The sequence below is a fragment of the Aphis gossypii genome, chromosome 2 (assembly GCF_020184175.1).
Source record: "Aphis gossypii isolate Hap1 chromosome 2, ASM2018417v2, whole genome shotgun sequence".
NCBI classification, from domain to species: Eukaryota; Metazoa; Arthropoda; class Insecta; order Hemiptera; family Aphididae; genus Aphis; species Aphis gossypii.
In genome coordinates this window covers 19,697,001-19,718,957 of record NC_065531.1, presented here as the reverse complement: position 1 = coordinate 19,718,957, position 21,957 = coordinate 19,697,001, and the positions used below count along the sequence as shown (strand labels likewise).

General features: G+C 26.1%; 3 protein-coding genes across 3 annotated transcripts; 2 read left to right on the top strand and 1 right to left on the bottom strand.

Annotated features, from left to right (window-relative positions):
• Positions 1-503: 503 nt before the first annotated feature.
• LOC114129593 (NADH dehydrogenase [ubiquinone] 1 beta subcomplex subunit 9) lies at positions 504-2,192 on the bottom strand. Its single transcript, XM_027994387.2, has 3 exons — positions 1,960-2,192; positions 1,348-1,490; positions 504-825 (listed from the first exon to the last, which is right to left on the bottom strand). The coding sequence occupies exons 1-3, from the start codon at positions 2,055-2,057 to the stop codon at positions 632-634; spliced, it is 435 nt and encodes a 144-aa protein (XP_027850188.1). The 5' UTR covers positions 2,058-2,192; the 3' UTR covers positions 504-631.
• Positions 2,193-3,133: 941 nt separating this feature from the next.
• LOC114129563 (exportin-2) lies at positions 3,134-9,350 on the top strand. The gene is given in 22 exon segments (XM_050201630.1): positions 3,134-3,152; positions 3,700-3,784; positions 3,870-4,021; positions 4,547-4,673; positions 4,676-4,747; positions 4,823-4,980; positions 5,074-5,166; positions 5,235-5,327; positions 5,384-5,551; positions 5,635-5,764; positions 5,896-6,059; positions 6,156-6,342; positions 6,440-6,641; positions 6,748-6,851; positions 6,945-7,101; positions 7,204-7,295; positions 7,361-7,569; positions 7,625-7,722; positions 7,782-7,949; positions 8,013-8,159; positions 8,785-8,945; positions 9,004-9,350. Coding segments are annotated over 21 exon segments (2,922 nt in total). The 5' UTR covers positions 3,134-3,152; the 3' UTR covers positions 9,159-9,350.
• A 1,211-nt stretch (positions 9,351-10,561) lies between these two features.
• LOC114129587 (erythroid differentiation-related factor 1) lies at positions 10,562-21,924 on the top strand. Its single transcript, XM_027994380.2, has 20 exons — positions 10,562-11,151; positions 11,771-11,994; positions 12,062-12,167; positions 13,922-14,068; positions 14,204-14,356; positions 15,884-16,059; positions 16,140-16,399; positions 16,482-16,717; positions 16,786-17,011; positions 17,081-17,223; positions 17,289-17,473; positions 18,112-18,279; positions 18,355-18,593; positions 18,656-18,832; positions 18,896-19,128; positions 19,219-19,362; positions 19,431-19,585; positions 19,768-19,925; positions 19,988-20,267; positions 21,366-21,924. Exons 1-20 carry the CDS (start codon positions 11,149-11,151, stop codon positions 21,487-21,489), a joined length of 3,537 nt encoding a protein of 1,178 aa, XP_027850181.2. The 5' UTR covers positions 10,562-11,148; the 3' UTR covers positions 21,490-21,924.
• Positions 21,925-21,957: the final 33 nt, after the last annotated feature.

Sequence of the window (21,957 nt, the reverse complement as noted above, 5' to 3'; positions counted from 1 at the left end):
CTATATTATCTAACACTTAATACCTAATTGTCCCTATTACATAAATACATTCAGTGATTTAGGAAAAATCTGAACATTTAATAATTAGTAATGTCCAGTTGAAAGGTATAACTAGCAACTGAACCTAACACTGAACAGGAACCAGGAAATATGAACTATCCGGGTACAATCGTAATGAAACATGTACAATGTATACAATTATACATGTACATATTGTATTATTACAGTGAAACTTCTATTATAACAAAGACTCATAAGGAACAAGTAAATTTGTATTATAGAGGAATTCGTTTAAATAGAATAAATGCATGATTAACAATGAAGGTCATGATTCTCAAAAATAGTTTATTAAATAGAACATTTTGTTAAACGGAAGTTTCACTATATATTGCATAAAAGTATTTAAAATATACAATGTGCTTCAAAGACTCAAACAATCCGAGCTACCATTGCCAATAGTAATAATTATGAATATAGCTATAATTTAAAAGTGAAAATGATGATTTAATTCAGAAATCTAAATTTATTCATCATTTATTTTACATACATGATACATCATATTATTTTATGATAACAATCGCTAATTAGCAACAATCAATAATCCACTACAATCCACAGAAAGAAAATCCATTTAATGTTCGTCATGTGGAATGAATGGCTTTCCCCAGCGTTTTTCCCATAATGCTATGTACTCTTTTTTGCGTTCTTCTCTTTTGGCAAAGTACTTTGGATACTGTGCTTTTTCTAATGGATGCCAAGAATCCAAAACCCAATCGGGAGGGAAACAATCTCGGTCAAATGCTGTTCCACCAGGTGAAGATGGAACTAAAAAAGAAATACATAAAATATTACGTATACTAATAATATTAGTATAGCATAGTACAAAGAAAAGAAAAAAATCTAAATAATTTAAATTTGATTTTTTTATAAAAATATTTATAATTATTTTTTAAAGACTCAATTGTTGGCTACGGCATTTAATGCTTAATACATTTTCATGAAATCATAACAAGCAACTAAATACCATGTCTATCTTACAGAATGATTAAATTAAAACTAATAAGAATTTCTATTGATATAAAGTAGTTACTAATATACTTCACTTGTACCTAAATAACAAATACCAATTAAATATTCATATTTCTTCATATACAAGGCCCCCCTTGAAATTTAGTAGTCATATTAGTTATCCTTAAAAACACTTCACCTTATTAATTTAACAACACAAATTATATCCCTATCAGCAATAAAGAAAACTTGTATATCTAAGATAATAGAAATAAAGTAAAAAAATGTAATTGTTACAGTTTTTTGTCAACTTTTATGTAGCAATGTATTTTTACTTACATTGATGAGGATAATAATGTTGATTAGACCATAGCTCATGTTGACCCTTTTTCAGCAATTCTTGTGCAGTTGGCACATCTATTATATTCTTGTTATCATCAAAACGTTTTCTTAGGCGGACAATATTAATTCGCATCAATGGTCTACATGAAACGAAGTAAAAAATTAAATAATTAATAATATATTATGGCTACTTATTAACATTTTTTTTGAGAATAATACATCCTAACTGTTATAAACTTATAACCACACTTCGTATTAATTTAATAATTTGAATGTCAACTTCAGCAATGACCTTTACAATTAAATAAAATTATTTATACAATTCAAATCCATAAAGTACAATATTTTATACTGACATTTTTTACACACTCAAATAAAGTTAAAATAATCCTAAGTCACATATTAAATAAATTTTATATATATTAAAACTAAACACAAGAATTATTTATATTTTTTTCAATAATTTTGTTTGTATTATAATGTAATATTTTTAAAAGTAATAATGATATTTATTTTATACTTATAAATTGTAGAATTAATAAAAATTATTAATATTGTTGTTGCCTAGTTAGTATTATACTACTTGATCCTGATAATTAAGTGTTTTACCTGTAATGATACCAATCCTCGATGGTCCTGCATGCTTTTTTATAAAGTGAACATACTTGTCTTTTATGAGTAATTATCTCATACGGTATATAAGACATGGTAAGGTAAAATGTAATTCCCTCAATATATTATATACGAATATAACTAACCAATTGTGAAAACACCAATAGATTCAATACCTATTGAATATTCTGAAATTCCTATTCAGAAATCTGAAAATTTTTCATTCTTATCAACGTTATCATAGAACGATAGGAGGTACCTACTTCTCGTATTATTTAAAATACAATAGCATATAATTATTATGTTTACAACGATAAGAAAACATATGATTTTCTTCTAGGTGAAAGGAATACAGGATATCATAATTCATAACAGAATAGATTTGGATAGATATATTTTAACATCTGAACATCTGAACATAAAATTTTCCTAATTCTTCAATACTCATCAATAGTCTTGATTTTTTGAACATTTTTCTATCAATTTTTTTTCCAGCTATTTAAGTACGAATTTCAGCCAAATTCGTCTACCGAGTGGTGTACGAATGCCCCAAAAAATTAGAATTTTGTTGGTGTTTCGCATGACTAAATAGATCTATTTATAATTATTATTTAATATTTATAGTCTATTTAGTCATGGTGTTTCGTGTAAGTGAGACATGCTTAGAAATTGGGACTAAAAATTGTCATGTCTACATTTCTAATGTTTTTATTATATGATAAATATTAATATCTTAGTTTCAAATAATTTGTATACTTAAAAGTTAAAAATATATAGCATTATGGTAACATATGTTATAATTTTTTTTATAGTGATAAAAATTAAATACCAATAAACTATAGTAATTATTTTAACCTTGTGATTTAAAAAAACAGATTGGCGCCACTGTCATGACAATTATCACGATCATCATCTATAAATGTAAATTAATTCAGTTGTCTATTTAAAAACATGTTACAACTTACAAATCAATGATAAAAGAATAAAGTAATTTAATTTATAAATAACTAACTAAAATAACATAAATTATGGGGTTTTCCCTGATTTATTTTACACTGGTATAAATATTTTAATATTAATTAATAATTATTCACATAACACATATTACATATTTTGCCACTGGTTTGTCTTGCTTGTTCTGAAGTGAGGTGAATGTTGATGCATTGGATGTTGTAATAGCTGCTTAAAAAGTAATTATTCAAAGAATAAACTTAATCTATTCTTTGTGTCTTTAGTATTATAATACTAAAATAGCACTGACTAAATTCTATTATTTGAATAATAATATTGTAGGATTTGGCAAGTACTCTGTATTTGAAAATAATTAGTGTGGTAAACCTGATTGATAAACTGATTTAGTTAATAAAATTGATAATGTTTTGTTTGGTTATTCCTTAGCCGCCTAGCCGGAATTTCGTTATTTTCGAAGGAACTCAAGGGACGGTTAGGTAACATTGTAACGTGATATTATTGTTTTTAGCATTATATTAATTATTATACCCATTAACATTTATTTTCAGTATTTCTCTTAATATATTATTGAAACACCTACATATTTTCTTTTGCTAAATTTTTCTTGTAAACTACTAACAAGTATAGGTATTATAGTTAATATATATCCAGGTACATTTTATTTCTTCACTTATTTAAACGTTTTCTACGGTTAGTTTGAGATTATTTATACATAATTACTGTTTAATGTGTATTGTTAAATAAATATTTATATTTTTTCCATAGATGGAAATTTCAACTAATAATATTAATAATTTGGTGAAATGCCTCCAAGCCACCTTAAGTCCTGATCCTAATGAACGCAAACAAGGTAAGAATAATAAACAGTATTTAATTATAATATATGTAACATATTATCTCATTAAAGTCAATAATCTATTATGTTTATTTTGTAGCTGAAAACTTCTTACTTTCAATTGAATGTAATAAAAATTATCCATTATTATTACTCCACATTATCAGCGCACCAAATGATGTAAATGTTGATTTGGTTAAAAAAATTGGAGCAGTTACATTTAAGAACTATATAAAACGAAATTGGCCTATTGTAAGTACATTAATTAAGAATTTTAGTTATTAAAATGTTAAAAATTACAAAAATTATCATTTTATTTTCAATTTTTTAATAAATTTCCAATAGTTAATTTCACATACTATATTGTATATCTGCTTTTAGTATTGCCTCATTATTTCTATTGAACATTATAGAATTATAAATATTTAAATTCATCGATTATAGTTCTTAAAACCCTTATAGACAAATTATTATTGTCTTTCCAAATCTAGATATAAATTAGTAATAAGCTGTAATAAATTTTACCCCACAGTTAACAGTTGATATAAGTTTAAATGCATTGTTGATGTTTTGATCATTTTCAAAATAAGTAAAATGTGGTTATTTGTTGGTCAATTTGATCTATTGATAATACCTTTACTTGTTCAATAAGTAAAATAATTAAATAATTAAAATTATATAAATAATAGTACAATTTAATTTATTTTGATAAAATAACTGATAAATGATATGTAGTACTTATTTACTTTTATTTATTTAAAATATAATGTGTTTTAGGATGAAGACACTCTTCAAAACAAAATACACCAAGAAGATCGTGTATTAATTAAAGAACAGATTGTGACTGTTATGTTGAGTGCTCCAGATGCTGTTCAAAAGCAATTAAGTGATGCTATTTCACTGATAGCAAATATGATTTTCCAGACCAATGGCCAAATTTATTGACAACAATTATTGAAAACTTTGCTGTATTTGCTAGTATGAGAATTCACTATTTTTATATGCTATGATTATTATCTTTATTATAAAATGTATTATTGTAATATGTTATAGATGCACCAACAGGTGATCTAACACCTATTAATGGAGCTTTAGAAACTGCTCATTCTTTGTTTAGAAAATATAGATATGAGCTTAAGTCTCAAAAACTTTGGACCGAAATAAAATTTGTCTTAGATACTTTAGCTAAACCTCTAACTGAATTATTTGTTGTAAGTTTGTAAAATTCTCTAAATTAAAGTTATTTTTTTAATGTATAAAACAAAACGTGCTCTTATAAGTTACTAAGAGAAATTTATTTTCAGCTTACTATGAATTTATGTGAAGTTTCAAAGGATCCTAAAGTTTATAATGTAATACTTGTACTGACTAAGATATTTTTTTCATTAAACTATCAAGTAAATAAACATTGAAATTCTCGTTTACTAATAAATAAAAAATTGTTAATTATTTTAATATTCAATAGGATCTTCCAGAATTTTTTGAAGATAATATGCAAATTTGGATTAGCAATTTCCAGAAATTGTTAGAATTAGAAATTAAAGAATTGGAAACTGAGGTAATTTTTACCATAAAAAATTTTAATAACTATTGTATACCTGTTTGTTTTTAAAGAGTGATGATGAGACTGGTGTATTGCATCAAATTCAATCACAAATTTGTGAAAATATTTCGTTATATGCCCAAAAATATGAAGAAGAATTTTCATCTTATATGCGATCATTAGTTACAATTATTTGGAAATTATTGATCAAGACTGGATCTCAACCAAAATATGATACAGTAAATATTTATCATATAATTTTTATTAATATTCAACTCTAAGTTATGGATATTTATTATTAAAAATGTTATAATTTATTTAGCTTGTTATAAATGCCCTACAATTTTTGTCAACAACTGTTATCAAACCACAGTATCGTGACCTCTTTGATGATCCATCAGTTTTTTCTGCTATTTGTGAAAAAGTTGCTATTCCTAATATGCAATTTAAAGGTATGCTAAAACTTTCATATTCATTTTTTATTATTAAATAAATAAAGATATTAGAAATAATGACTGCTTTCATTATTAAATGTATTCAGTTGTATCTATATTTTATTAATTAGTCTATGATTTTACTTTAGCATCAGACGAAGAATTATTTGAGGACAACCCAGAAGAATATATTCGTAGAGACATTGAAGGTTCTGATGTGGATACAAGAAGAAGAGCAGCATGTGACTTAGTTAAAGCACTTTCAAAAGAGTTTGAACAAGTTACTATGTCTTCATTTGGTTTATACGTGAAAGTAAGTTTACTTGGTACTATTTAATTTATAAAATACACACTTATATATTATATATTTATTATTAATATAAACTAACGTTTTTGTTTTTTATTTCAGTCTATGTTAGATCAATATGCAGCTAATGAACAAAATTGGCGTAGTAAAGATGCTGCATTATTTTTGGTAACAACACTAGCATCAAGAGGAAGTACTCAACGTCATGGTACTACTAAAATTAGCGAACTTGTTAATTTAGAAGAATTTACCACTATGCATGTACTACCAGAACTAGCAAAACCAAATAGTGAGTACATAGTTCCTTAATATGTTTAAATATTTACACAAATTATTCAATTATTTTCAAGTATATTAATAATTGTATTCATGTTTAATAAATTTAGTTAATGGAATGCCTGTTATGAAAGCTGATGCAATTAAATATATAGTGACGTTCCGTAGTGTATTACCTCCTCAAGTCATTGTTAGCACGTTACCAGCACTTACAAAGCTTTTAGAAGCTGAGAGTGTAGTTGTTAGGATTTATGCTGCAGCTGCTATTGATAAAATTTTACTTTTAAAACAACCTGACTCTAAAACTCCAGTGTTAGTATATTCTTCATTTATTATATAACTTATTTTAATTATTAAATAAAAATTAATTCATGGTTTAGTATATAAAAATCAATTGTTATGTTTATATGATGTTTAGGGTTGATGCAGCAACATTATCTCCATTTGCAGAACAATTAATTAAATCCCTCTTTGGAATTTTAACTAAACCCGGTTCAGAAGAAAATAGCCACACTATGAAAGGTAAAATTAATCCATTTTTTTTTTTTTTATTATTATTTGTTTTTATTTGTTAATTATGATGTGCAATTTATATATTTTTTTATATATTTATAGCTATAATGAGAACATTTTTAACACTGAAACAACAAATAATTCCCCTTTTGGCTGAACTCTTACCTGTCCTGACTGACAAACTTACTATTGTTGCTCGTAATCCTAGTCAGCCAGAATTTAATCATTTTCTTTTTGAAACTATTTCATTTTGTGTAAAGTAAGTTTAATTCCAAATTAAATTTCAGCATTTATAAATTAACACTTTTATTTATATGTATATAGAACTACATTGTGTACTATTTTGTTTGTTTTATTCTAGACTAGTTTGTACTGTAACACCTGAAGGAGTTGGTTCATTTGAAGGAGTATTGTTTCCTATATTTCAAATTATTTTGCAGCAAGATATTTTAGGTATGATTTGCAAGTTTCGTTGTTTTATTGTATACCCTAACATTGGTTTTATAAAAAAATTATAGAATTTATGCCATATACGTTCCAATTGTTGGCTCAACTACTTGAATTCCACAGTCCCGGTAATGTGGGTGACACCTATACAATATTATATCCATTTTTATTAACACCAGTGCTGTGGGAGAAAACCAGTAATATTCATCCATTAGTTAGACTCTTAAGATCATATGTGCGTAAGACTGCTCCAGAAAACTTTGAAAAATCTCTGAATATTGTAAGTGTTTAAAATTTTGTCTTTAGAAAGTTATTAATTTATAAAAAAAATTTAGAACGGACTTTTAGGCGTGTTTCAAAAACTTATTGCATCAAAATCACAGGATCAAGAAGGATTCAGATTACTGAAAACAATAATAGAGCATTGTCCTATGTTAGTTAATACATCACTATTTATAAATTCCATTTAATTATAAACTTAATTAATTTCAGGGAAGTATTACAATCTCAGATGAAAAATATATTTGTTCTCTTATTTCAACGACTAACTTCATCTAAAACAACTAAATTTATACGTGAACTTATTGTGTTTATATTCTTCTGTGTTATCAAATATGGTGCAACATTTATGGTGGATCTCATAGATTCAATTCAAAATGGGTTGGTATTTTTTGTAAACATCATTAATAATAATCATGAAAAATAAACCTTATTATATTTTAGTATGTTTGGTATGCTTTTGGAGAAAATTATGTTACCAGATGTTCAAAAAGTAACTGGAAATATTAATAAAAAGATTACTGCAGTTGGCATCATAAAGGTACTTACAGACACTCAAAAGTTAATTGATGGACCTTATGCACAATTTTGGTATGTTTTTTTTTTAAATTCATTTACAAAATAGATAAAATAAGTATGTTATTTTAGTAGTGTATCCAGTAGTATCTAAACTTCTTAAATTAGAAGATTTTGTTTTATGTTGTCTATTAAAATAATATATTTTTCAATTAGGATATAAGCTAAGGAAATATATATATATTTTTTTTATTGACTGTTGTTAATAACTACTGATTAACATTTAATGAACTGGTATTAACAACTTCTGATTTACACGTTGACTGTGTATGTCTTTTTGCAGTTGTCACCCAGTGTGTTTATTCTTTTTCTAACAAAAAAAATTGCTCTTTTATGTCCATACGGTCAAATAGTGTATAAATATTTATTTTAAAATATGAGTTTAATGACGTTAAATAATAATAAAATAACATTCAGCAACATGTAGGGAATTATAAACTATTTACTTTGAATAAATATTGGGTGCCAAATGGCATCTAACTCGTTGAATGATCCTCATGACGTCAATTGATGACTTCAGTATGTAGTCAATTTGAAACAAGGGAATGTTTAAGAAATATATCATTTCCCTTTCTTTAAGTGATTTGACTGTATATTATTATTTAAGTAATAATTAAAATAACTAAAAACAATGTTACAGGGCTCTCCTTCTTCAATCTGTTGTTTGCTTGTTTGAACTTCCAGAAGATGAAACTGTTTATTCAGAAGACAAATTATTACAAGATGACAATGATAACTCTTATGAAGCTGGTTACTCTCAACTTGCTTTTGCAAGTGAAACTGAATATGATCCTTTAGAAGGTATGTAACAATTAATATATTATGATAATTAACTTCATTAATATATTGCATATTTTAGGAATCGAAGCAAAAGTTTTCCTAGGTCAATCATTAACCAAACTCATGAACCAATTACCTGGACGAGTATCTATACTAATGAGTCAAGGAATTACTGAAGAGCGGCGTGCACAAATTCAAAACTATTTAATTAGTCTCAATGTACAAATTATGTGAATTGTATGTGTCATTGTCTCGTTGATCAAAGATCCCAACATTATTTAAATTAATTTTGTACCTTATATGTATCTGAAAAATAATTTATTTTTCTTGAGTTTTAAATAATTATTTTGTTTAACAGCCACAAACACAAAATATCTTTTTTTTCTGTTCTGTTACAATATTATAATAAATAACATTTTTTTTTAACTAAGCATTACATTTATTTTTAAAATGTGTATGCTTTTTATCTTGTTTACAAAATTTTTAAGATAATTATTCTGTTTCAAATCATAATTGACATAATTCGATTTAATTTTTATGATAAAAAACAAATTAAGAGTATTAATGACAATCATAAATATATATAATAAACATTTTTATATATCTGTGATGACAATCGACTAATAATAGCAGCATTACATTTGTTTCAGGTGTCAGGTGTAATAAATTGTAATTTTAGATAAACTGTTCTAAAAAATATTTTTATATAATCTGTGACAGTATTGTTATCATATTATTTTTGTATTGTAACTAACCTCAATTGTATAACAAGTTTTTATAAACTGGTTAGAGGGCTTATATATCTGTTGATTAGTGAGAGAGTAATATTCAATGAACACTAGAGGAAGGACCCCGAATTGTGGAAATCTTTCAGAATTATCTCCTCTGCTGAAATATGCGTCGAACTGTAATGAATAATGATGACACGACGCTACGTTAATCCCCATTGACCATTCTCTAAAAATGAAGGATAATGTGTATATACTTGTTGTGTCATTACCCACTTACGACTGACTAATGTAAATGAAAATAAACTTAAAACTTTTGAATTAGTATCTACTATCTACTTAGATCTTTGTAGATAACTAAAACATGTTACTATAAAAATCTTCATTTTTGAAAAATATAAACAAATTAAAAATAGGTAAACAATTTATACCTATTGATTGGGATACGTCCCAATTTGGCAGGACATTCCTGATTTTTATTATACTTGTCCCGCTTTAATTATTAGCGGGACCCATACGCCACAATTTTTATTCGTTTTCTAAATTTTTATCCAGTATCCCGTATTACAATCGAGCGAGAGATTTTTTTACAATATTCTATTTAAAAAAATTATGCCCTGCGGGTTAAAAAAAAAATCTCACTCTAAGTATTAATGTTTAATTATTAATTACCTATTATAAAAAAAGAAATACATACCAATTATGTTTTTGTTATGTTCAAATGTACCATAGTTTCGATATATTATATTAACTCCACTAGATGGTGCTAAATATATAAGAATTTTATTATGGTTTTTACAAGATTGTATTCTGTAGTTACCAAAATATACCATCATTTCGGAACCGGGAACACGTTAATCTTAAATCGTGGTTAGGACATGGATGTCGCCGCTATCAGTCGTTTTCCATTATCATGCCAAGATCCAAAATCCATTATTGTTTTAATATTATTAATTATTAATTTATTATTTATACAATATATTATACCTATTATTATAGATGCAAATATTATGACTTTTAATGATTTTGATGTATCTACTGATCTCCTATTCTGTTTCCTCAATTTCTTGGTCCAACACTGCCCAGTCCTCGGGTTATTCTGATATATTATACGTTCTAAATTATATTTATAAACTATTTCTATGCCGTGATATCACTGACAAAACTAAACGAGTACTATTAATTCGTAACTACAGTTGAAAGATTTATGAGATCTAATATTTATTTTCTATTCTTCTATCTTTAATCGTACTAGCGTATTGGTTATACTTTCGAGTCGTCAATCGAGGTGATATCGTTCTATCGTACTTCCAACGATTTAAACGGTGTTGTTCATGTTTTAGTGCTTTGTGTGCGGTTATTGTTTCGGTGTCTGGTGTGAAATACTAAAAATTTGTTAAAATTGGGCGTCTTATGGTCGATACAATTTGATGTTTTTATCTGTTAAGAGGCGTGTTATAATTTGAACAACAAATTGTCTGAGAAGTTCAACAGTCATGGTAAGACATCAATTCAAAATAATTGATATAATTATGTTTTTGGTCCATTTATAACGATTATAACTTATAATTTATCTTTAAGACAAAATCCAGGCAATCCAGCCTATAGTGTGACATAACTTGTTCTAGATGATTAACTCATTATCTTTACATGGTCACACTATTATAATAATCTGTTCTACGTTTGTATGTTTGTATAAAGGTATCTCTTGGGCTTTGAATATTTATTTATTTTTTTAATTTTCGACCCTAAAAACTAAGAAGACACCATATATCGGTTTTTTAAGGGATACTTACTAGTATAGTCGGATGTACCAACATTTTCAAATTTTATGGAAGCACTTTATCTAGACAATATAATGAATAATACACATTTATTTGAAATGAATAGTTTTATGAATGATTTAGATTATATTTATAGGAGTTTGTCTTAACTCTCAGTGAAGCCCAGTAATTTAATCAAACATTTAAATAAATAAATAAATAAATAAATGCTACAAAATAGATGCATTTATTTTCTATGAAATAATTACTCAAATAGTCAAATACTTTTATGAAATCCTTAGCCCCACTAATAATTTTTTTTAAATTATTATTGAATGTTGTTAATTTATTTTAGGATAATCAAAACAATAAAATTAATTCCCTTCAAATATCAAAAACTGAATTTGATACAATTAAATCAAAAGCTGTTGTCAAATATTCTTCCGTTCTACGACCACCTAATTTTGCTCATCTCCAATGTAATACTGATCTAAATTTACCACCATCAAATTGGTTGAGCAGTGCGGCAGAATCATATGGCTTAAAACACATGTTATCTCATTCAGATGGATTTTCTAGGTAAGAATAAGATTTTTAAAAAAAATATTATTTAGCTATTTATTGCATTAATTTTATGTTTTTTTAGTTTTCAAATGGCTCACATGTTTCCAGACTGCATTGGTGAAGTTGATGTTGTGTCAGATGCTGAAAATATCAAACGACTATTAAAAATACCCTACAGTAACAAATCTGTAATTTTTTTAAATTTAATAATTATTATGTTAGATAATTTAATAATAAACTATTGTTGTCTTATTAAGTTCTGATAATTAATACAATGTTACAATTAACCATGTCATAATTTATAACTACAGCGACTAGATATTTATAAGTGAGCATGCAAGTATATTTTATGCATATATTATTAATTCATAACAAAAATAATACAACTTAAAAGTATTGGCAAAGACTATAGTCATACATAATATTGTTACTTAATTCATAATAATATTGATCTGTGTTTATAGGTTCTTTCATTTGCATGTTTTTATTTTAAACATTTTTTAGGTATTCTATGTAAGTTGTATATTTCTTATGTTGTTGGAGGAAATTATGTACAAATGTTGACTATGTATTTTTGGGACAAATTCTACCATTTTTATTTAATATATATTAGGAAATATTTATGTATTGTACGATCAACAGGCAATACCTAGCCCTTTACAAAATATAAGAATACAATAAAAATACAACAACCTAAACATTACATTTTACATACATTTTACATTTTTATACATTACATAAAAATAATAATGGTAATAAATTTCAATAATATTTTAACAATTAAATGTATAATACTAAAATATTGAATCTCATATATATATGAGATTCTATTTATTATATATTGTTTTTTTCTGCCCATTTTTTTGCTAATTTGAATTGTATATATTGAAAGATTTTTGGTGCAATAATCCTGAACTCTTAATTGTCTAATGTAATGTTTGAATGGTATTATTTTTATTTATTATAGAGAAACCATATGAGAGGAGTGATTAGATTTTTTAGTTTGGATATGAAAAAAGTAAATTGTGAAGATAGGTCATTTGTGTTTGAATAAGTTAGAACATTTTCAGAAATATTAAATGTTAGGCTTGAGGTGTTGGGTAATATTTGTGTATGAGCGCTGGATGGTTTTTTGACTTCTTTCAGAAGTGCTATAAATTTACTTGTGAAAACATTTTGATCATTTTTTCAGTGTTTAAGGTGTGTTATGTTGTTGTTTTTTTAATTATTGTAACTTTTTGAAATGTGTGCATCCACCGTATTTAGTAATATAGCATTTTCCGCGTTGGAGATATGTCATAGGAAATTCAAAATTTTTTGTGTAAGATTCAGAGCCATGATATTTGCTACACTCGACACAACAGTGTTTTCTATGCTAATGGGAACGTGTAATCATAATCCTGACAATTAATATACTGAAGAATTTGTTTATGAATATTTGGTGTTTAAACTTTGATTTTTGTATAGCATAATGATTTGAGTGTGAAAATATGTCTATTCTTCATTCAGGTTTAGAAGCAAATAGTTTTTGTTGGTGGTATGCATGTTTACTCTTACTTAATCAACCATCAATAATATAAACATAGAATGATACCACACACATGTGCAGAAATCGGCCTCCTGGGTTTTTTCTAAGCATAAATAGAGTATACTTTTATTAGGTTCAATCAATAAAAAAAATTATGGTTATGCTGTTTTGGTGAATTAATACTTCATTGCATTATAATTTAGTCTGCTGTCTTCTGAAAACTGAAATTTGTTTGTTGTATAAGTAATAACATCTTAAATTTGAATAAATTATAATCCAATTTGTATTAATTAAGCGTGTTTTTAGTTAATGCTTAAAGAGATTGTTACACTACTATGAAATGTTATGTAATATTATAAGACTATTTGAATAAATAATCATTCATTTTAATTACGCTGTTTAAATGTATTATAGGTAAGCATGATGGTCCATAGGATTGAAAATACATTACTTTTAGATGAATTTGATGTTCACAAACATTTGATGGTGCAAACAGTAGATGACTGGGAATGGCTGAGAAAATTTTTCTATGGTCATATTTTAGAATCATTTGATAGAAAAGTAAGATACATTGTGTTTAATTATTGTATATCTGCTTTAATATTCAATTTCTATACTTTCTAGTAATTTTTTTTTAGTTTATATATAAATGTAAAATTAATATTAATCATTTCATATTTGTTTTATTGAATATAGGAGAAATGTATTACTCATAAAGTGAATACTTTTGATGTAATACAACAAAGAAGTTTGATTTCAAAGTTCTTACATTATAGCATTGCTGAATCATCAAATTCCAACAATGACTACCAATTACCAAATAAAATGTTACCTAGTCCACCTTCTTTAGTATGTATTTCTTACTCTTGTTATTATATTAGGTTATTCTATTATAAAAAAAACTCATTATTTCAAAATCTACTAATGTTTTTCAAAATATTTTTTTTATATGATAAATTGATAGTCAAAATAATACAACGTATTCTTAATTTTTTTATATTTTTTAATATTTTTACTTTTTTGTATGAAAATTTACATTTTTTATTTTATATTTTGAAGCTAAATATTTTTCAGAGTACCAATTTTGTTACATAAAAATCAAAATTTAAGCTATATGTAATGGAGAGTAGAGGAGTAGATCAACAGTTTGAGGCATATCCCCATATATCATCACTTTGATCACCTAAACTTTAAATTCTTATAACTCATAAATTATTTATACAAATTTTAAGTTTTATGTAACAAATTACTCTAAAAATAATTCTGCTTCAAAATACTAAATTTAAAAATTTGTTGTTGTTCAGAAAATTAAAAAAATGTGACTATTTCAACATGAAATTCTTCTTCTTCAGTATAACGATCGGTGAAAGACCTGTACTATATGTACCATATGTAAACTTCTCCACTTATTTTTGTTGAATTTTTGACAGACACATTCACTTCTACTGACTGAATGTCCTTTTTCACAGCATCCTTCTATCTCATTTGTGGTTGTTTCATTTGTATCTTTACAATTATGACCTTTAACTCTTCAAATATGATTGAATCAATCCATTATTTTGGTTTTTATATACATTATGTAGTAATTTTCCATACCATTGGTACAAAATTTCATTTTAACGTTTTTACAAATGTTCCTAGTATGAAATTGTACATTAAGCCAAATATTTTTTTCAGAACCTTTTTTTTTAAATATTGTTAGTTTTTTGTTTTATATCAAGTTTTACAGATCTAAGTTTAGATATAGTACAATTTAGATTTTAATAACTTATGAATGCTATGATAACTTCACTTCCTATTTTCTAATCGTTCAATTATTTTAGTTGATTTAGTTCTCTTATCACCTTTTTAAGCCCTAAATTAAATAAGATTAGGGTAAGGTATCTTTCTATCACAAACCTGAGTTTGCTTTAAAAGCTGATTGAAGCCTAATAATTCTCCTAAATATCTCACTTTATATTCTGGTTTGTAATTACATAGTTACCATATTAATATTTTTTTTTTCGGGATTCAAAGTTAATCATTGTGTTTTATAACTTTTCTCTATTTATATCATACGCCTGTTTATAGTCAATGAATTTCAAGTATAGGTTTTTGTTGACTTTGTAATGTTTCTCCTTTACTTGTCTCAGAACAGAAATTTGATCTGTAGTTGACGTTCCATTTTTAAAACCAGAAAAGTCATTGGTGGCATGATATTACATGAAGTCATAAAAAGAAATATTTTTAAAAACATTATTAGATTTTCAAAATAATGAGGATTCTTAAATAAAAGTATTGGTCTGTAAATATTAGGTATTATTGAAACTTTTGATTATTAGTTAAATAATAAATATATTATATTTATTTGTGTATTAAACTATAAATTATTTGCAGTCAGCTCCTCCTTTACCAGAACCTACACCAGAAGAAGAATTCCCTGATGATCCTAAAACTCATCGAGTATTCAACCAAAATGTTTTATGGAATTTTGAAGACCTGCGAATGTTACTTGGCACCGACTTGCCAATTTTTGGTGGTGGCACTTATCCTTGCATTAGTCTGAGATTGAGGTTTAATGTTTAATTTGAATTGTAGTCTATAGTTATGTATTCAATTAAACATAATATTAATATTCAACTTTTTTATTCAGAGATATGTCAAAACCCATTAGCGTGTTAACAGGAATTGATTATTGGTTAGATAATTTGATGTGCAATGTTCCTGAAGTTGTAATGTGTTATCATTTAAATGGTATTGTTCAAAAGTATGAGTTAGTAAAAACCGAAGACTTGCCATATTTAAATGACTCAAAATTTTCACCTAAAGTCATTAGAGATGTTGCACAAAATATATTATCATTTTTGAAGTCAAATGCCACTAAAGCTGGACATACATACTGGTTATTCAAAGGTATAAAATAATTAAAAGTTTTAAATACAAGACTGTTGACCGTATTTTATGTGCAAGTCTTAATTAAATCTATTTTGTATAGGAAAAAATGACGATGTAGTAAAACTTTATGATTTAACATCATTATGTTCAGAATCACTAGTCGAAGGTCGATGTGAAGGTCAAAATCCATTCACTGTTCCTGTCGCTATGTTGTTATATCGTGTTGCTCGAAATTTAAAACACAACCCAGATGTTGGAATACCATCTAGCCCAATTACTATCCAAATGTTACTTAACAATTGTTTGAAATTATTAAACAAAACAAAGTACCCTCAAGTAATTAATAATAATTTAAAGAGTTTATAACAATTTTAATAATACATAATCTCTTTTATGATCTACAGATTGTTACATCTGTAAACTATATGTTATCTGATCTTTATATCCCAGTTAATACCAATCCCACATCGCCTAAACTAGACGATTTAACTAATATTGGTGAAGATTCTCTCACATCTCATATTGATTCTGATGATGATTCATCATTTGGTTCTGATGACGACTCACCTACTTTTTCTGTTGGCGTACATGATTTATGTTTGTCACACAAGAAAAAAAATAAATCTAAAAGTAATTATGATTAATTTTACCAAATTCAATGAAAATTATAAATTTTTTATTTATTGTTTATTAATTTAGAACATAAGTTTCCTCGATCAGAACCTGTAGTAAAGACATTAGAAGAACGTTGTCAAAAAGCATTGTATCATGTTGGTTGTGGTCTAAGTTGTTTACAGTATTTTAAGAATCTTAATCCACATTGTACGGATGAAAATAATATGGTCTGAAAAAAATAATTGATTTTATATATTTTTATTTAATTAATATAAAAATGTTTTAAATTTAGAAACAATTTGAAGATGAACCTAAAATGGCAGCATCTTCTGATGCAATTCCTATGCCATATTCTGTTTCTGAAACAGATCAACAAATGAAAGATGAAAAAATTGTCAACAAAGGCATTAAAAATAAAAATCGCAAACGTAACAAAGCTAATACAATAATCGAGAGTGATAATGAAACTAAAAATGTGTAAGTACTTGTTAAAAAAAATGTACATCAATGTGGTGTACTACTTGATATTTTCTCTATATTATCTCTTATCTTATTTTTTCAAATGCATAAAATTTGATTGCGCGTGTTTCGACACTCGTCGCTACGCTCCTTGGCGCCGTCGCTCCGTTCCAAACAAATCGAAAATATTCCTCGACTCGCTATGTAACGTCACCTCAAGTAGGCATTAGGTTAAAATACATTTTAGGGTACTACTTTTATAATTCAAAACATTAAATACAGTAAAAATAATTGCAAAAAATCTCCAAATCAAGTAATTACTGAGGTATTTAACATATATACGATATACAGTAATAATTATAAGTCGTCATAACTTAAAAACTAATGATTCCGCCAATTTATTTTAGCACCACTGTTCTTAACTCGTTAAAACATCTCTTTTCAAAAAGAAAAAAAATTGAAAAAATAAGTTTGCCCGGTAAAGTAGTGACTATACTGAGCAACCTAGGTATTATATCAAGATATTTGGTTTTCATGACAACCGTAATGAAAAATTGGTCAGGAAAAAGTTGTATTTAGCCCAAAAACATGTATGTTAAAAAAAAAAAACTGATCCATTTTAAATCATTGCATTCTTTTGTTTTCTTTGGTTTTAGTCCTAGCACATTACTCTGTAAATCTATTGCTGAAACTATGCCTACTTGGCATAATCCACCCGATGCTAAGGACAGTGATTCATGGAAACAACATTTACGGGTGTTACTCTATGAAAAAGCATGTTTATCTTATGCTACATTAGCTGAACATGAGTTTACATGTAACAAGTAAGTTGTAAAAAATATTTGTAATATTTTAAAAACATTCAACATTTTATTTTTAAACATTCATTTTTAATACAGGTATGGAGTAGCATTGAAACACTTTCGATCTGTATTTGAATGCCGGCTATGTATTATTAATACAAATATCAACGACCTATTTGGATTTTTATTAGGACGTTGTGGTGATTGCTGTTTGTTGATTGCTCAAAACTGGGATAAAGCCCAACAATACACAGATGAGTTTAAAACTGATTCAAATTATGATATTGAAATAAGAGAAGCACTGCAAAGCGAATGTGACAATTGTACACAAGAAGGTAGTTTTTTCTTCTCAAAATATTTGCTAAAAATTAAAAATATTTAATTTATAATGTTATAGATTTTAATTTAATACCAACATTGTTTGAGTCAAAGGAAAGTATGTTGAATGCAGCAGCTAATTGTTATGGACGTTCTTTGGAGTTAGAAACAAATGAAAAAAACAAAAATAATCTAAACAGAAGAATTGGTAATGTTTACAATGAAATCACATCAGGATACATAGACGAAATTGCAAGTAAGTCTTTTCCCTAAGTCTAAGATATTTGGTGTTGATAACAATTTTATATAATTTTTATAGCTGCTTTAAGAGATAAAATTGAGCTAACTCCTACAAGATTACAATGGCTGCTAAAACAATCCAAACATTATTTGTCCAAGGGAATAGATAAATTCGAAAGCACCGAAGATCTAATTAATCTCGCATTATTGTATTCAAACATGGGCCGATTGTATAGACATGTATCATACTATTCATCACAATACATGGTTTCCTTAGGAGAATTTTTAAAAGATGAAGATTTTACCAACAAGGTTAGCTATTGTTTTTAAATTGAAATTTATTATTTCAGTTGATTCCAGAAATATTGTAAACAATTTAATTTTTATTTACTAATATTTTAGGCTGTAGAAAGTTACACGAAAGGTTTGGCAGTGTTGGGCAATCGTCGTTTCAACCCACAACTCTGGGACATGGTTTGTTGGGACTTATCAACAACCATTTACAATATGGCTATACAATCTCAAGATGATCCATCTATATTCAGTGTAAGTATATTGTAATCAGTTTAATTTAAAATTTGTTTTGACTCATAGAAAAATTATACAACCTTTAGGATAGAGCTGAAGCTGAGAAAGAAGTTATCAGTTTACTTTTGAAAGCTTTAAAATATTGTGATTTAGAAAATGATTCATCTAGAAAATTGTTATACGAATTTCGAGCAGCATATATTCATGACCGTCTGGCTTCTTTATATCACCATCGTTTAAGGTATTAATGGAATATTTAAGTATAACTGTAGTTGTAATAGTGTAATTTATTGTATGTCTTAAAAACACTAATCCTATATTATTTTTAACTTACTACTTGTTTATTTCTTATGATAAATTCTCAATTTGTATTAGATTTTTATTCACACCTTGTGACTCAAGTTAATAATTTTTTTTTATCAGATGTTTGGAAGTAGACATTCCAAAGTTTAAAAGTACCCTTCATCAGTGTACATCTCATTATAACCGTGCATATGAAATGTTTTTTAAAATGGATCGTCCATTGGAGTGTCTTGAAATACTCATCAAAAGCATTGCTTTAGACGAGCTTCAAATTGACAGTAAGTAAATGTGCTTGATTTTACAATAATTTGAAATAATTTGAATTGGTTTTATCATTTAGGTTCCACAAATTCTCAATCGAAAGTGAAATTTATCATGTCCATAACACAAACTTTGGGAAAATGTATTTCTATATTAAAAATGTTAGGAGAAAATAGTATTGACGAGTGCAAAGAAAAATATTCAGATGATCATAATGATAGTCTTGAAAAAACAGACCGGATTTGTGAAGATGACCAAGATAGTGAAAAGAAAAAAAAGAAGTTGTTAAAACTATTAGAAGAAAGATTACAACATATATTAAAGTCCATGATTAAGTTGGCTATGGCAAAAACATCAAAGTGAGTGTGCTCTATTATTAATTATAATGTATATTTTATGTATTCTGTGGCTTACTCAGGATTTTGGATTTTTAAGGGGAATAAAATTTTTTTTTTCTTTAATAACTTGAAAATCTATTACACGGTTTTCTCATCATAAGTGGTTCTTATAGAAAATTAAGATTATAAAAAATGCATTATTTATTTAATAAATGCTTTAAGTTAAATATTTGACAGCATTTAATAAAACCCCTATCATTTTCAAATTATTTGTTAAAATTCATAAAATTTTCTATTTTAATATTTAAGACTTGAAAATTGAATAAGGTTTTCCTAGCTGTTCTTCTTACAGTTATTAAAAATGATAGGATATATATTTTTAGTGCATTTTAAATTTAAATGTTGACAAAATTAATTTAAATGAATAGCCATATTTCCTTATCAAGTTTTTAGTAATTATGTTGGTAATTTAATAAATGTTAATCACTTAAACTTTTGCTAGCTACCTGTTAAGTATATTATTATTTTCTATGCATAATGAAATTTTAAAATAATATTATGTTATGTTTAGTTTATATGACATTATAATAATTAATATATAATCGTCTTTGCAATGATTTCATCAAAAATTAGTTCAAGTTAAGGTCGACCCAACTTTTTTATCATATTACTAATAAAAAATATATTACTTATAGCAATATAATTATATAATAAAGACTATCAAATAATCTCTGCTCTGAATTGTTTTTTAAATACCATGATTTATTGTTGAATTTGAATTTAACATGTCAGTTATAGTTATTGTTTATTTAAAATTGTAGGATAAAACTATAAAATAAAGACAGTGGTATTTAACATGGTCCCCTAATCCTTGATTAAGTCATTGTGTAAATGTAACGAAAGCTTATTACAATAAGAGTATTTAGGCATTAAGCTAGTTAATTTGAAATGTACATATACTAAATATTAGAAAAATGTATAAAGTGTGATATAGACTTAAGTGATTTTTCTATTCAGTTAATGTATAAAATGTGTACATTAGTTAAATAAAAAGTATTTATTTTACTATAGATAAATGTGTAATATTAATAATTATAAATGTATTTGAACTGATTATAGGTTGGCCAATAAAACTAATGAGTTAAAAGTTATCTACGGTGAATTGCTACGAAAAAGTTCTGACGCTGATGATTTTTCACATTTACTCAGAGTCGTTACACAGATATCAGAATTAAGCTTCTAAGTTTAATAATTAAATGAGATGGTAAAAAAAAATATCATAATATTTGTGATATTAGTGTTAATTATTATATTTTTTGTTGTACATTACTTGCTTTATTTTTATAGTCAGCAATACTTTTAATTGTTGGATACTAGTAACTATTTTTTATATGTCTATTACTTGTTGTTTTTTTTTCAATACGACAATATAGCCAAAATAGACTTTAAAACCCCGAAATAAATAATTGTACAGTGTAAACATTCTGTAAAGTGATTGAAAACCAATTTTTGTAAGTGTATCAGCACATTTTTATTGACGTCAATGAGTTTTAAATTAAAGTATACACCAACAATATATTTTATCTTATCTTCATTTTTAGATTGATGCAGATAATTCCAATTTTTTTTTTTACATCCATGTAATGTATGTGATTAAATTGTTCAAAAAAAAAAAAAATGTACAATAGTAAGTCATATTGAGTTGTATTAT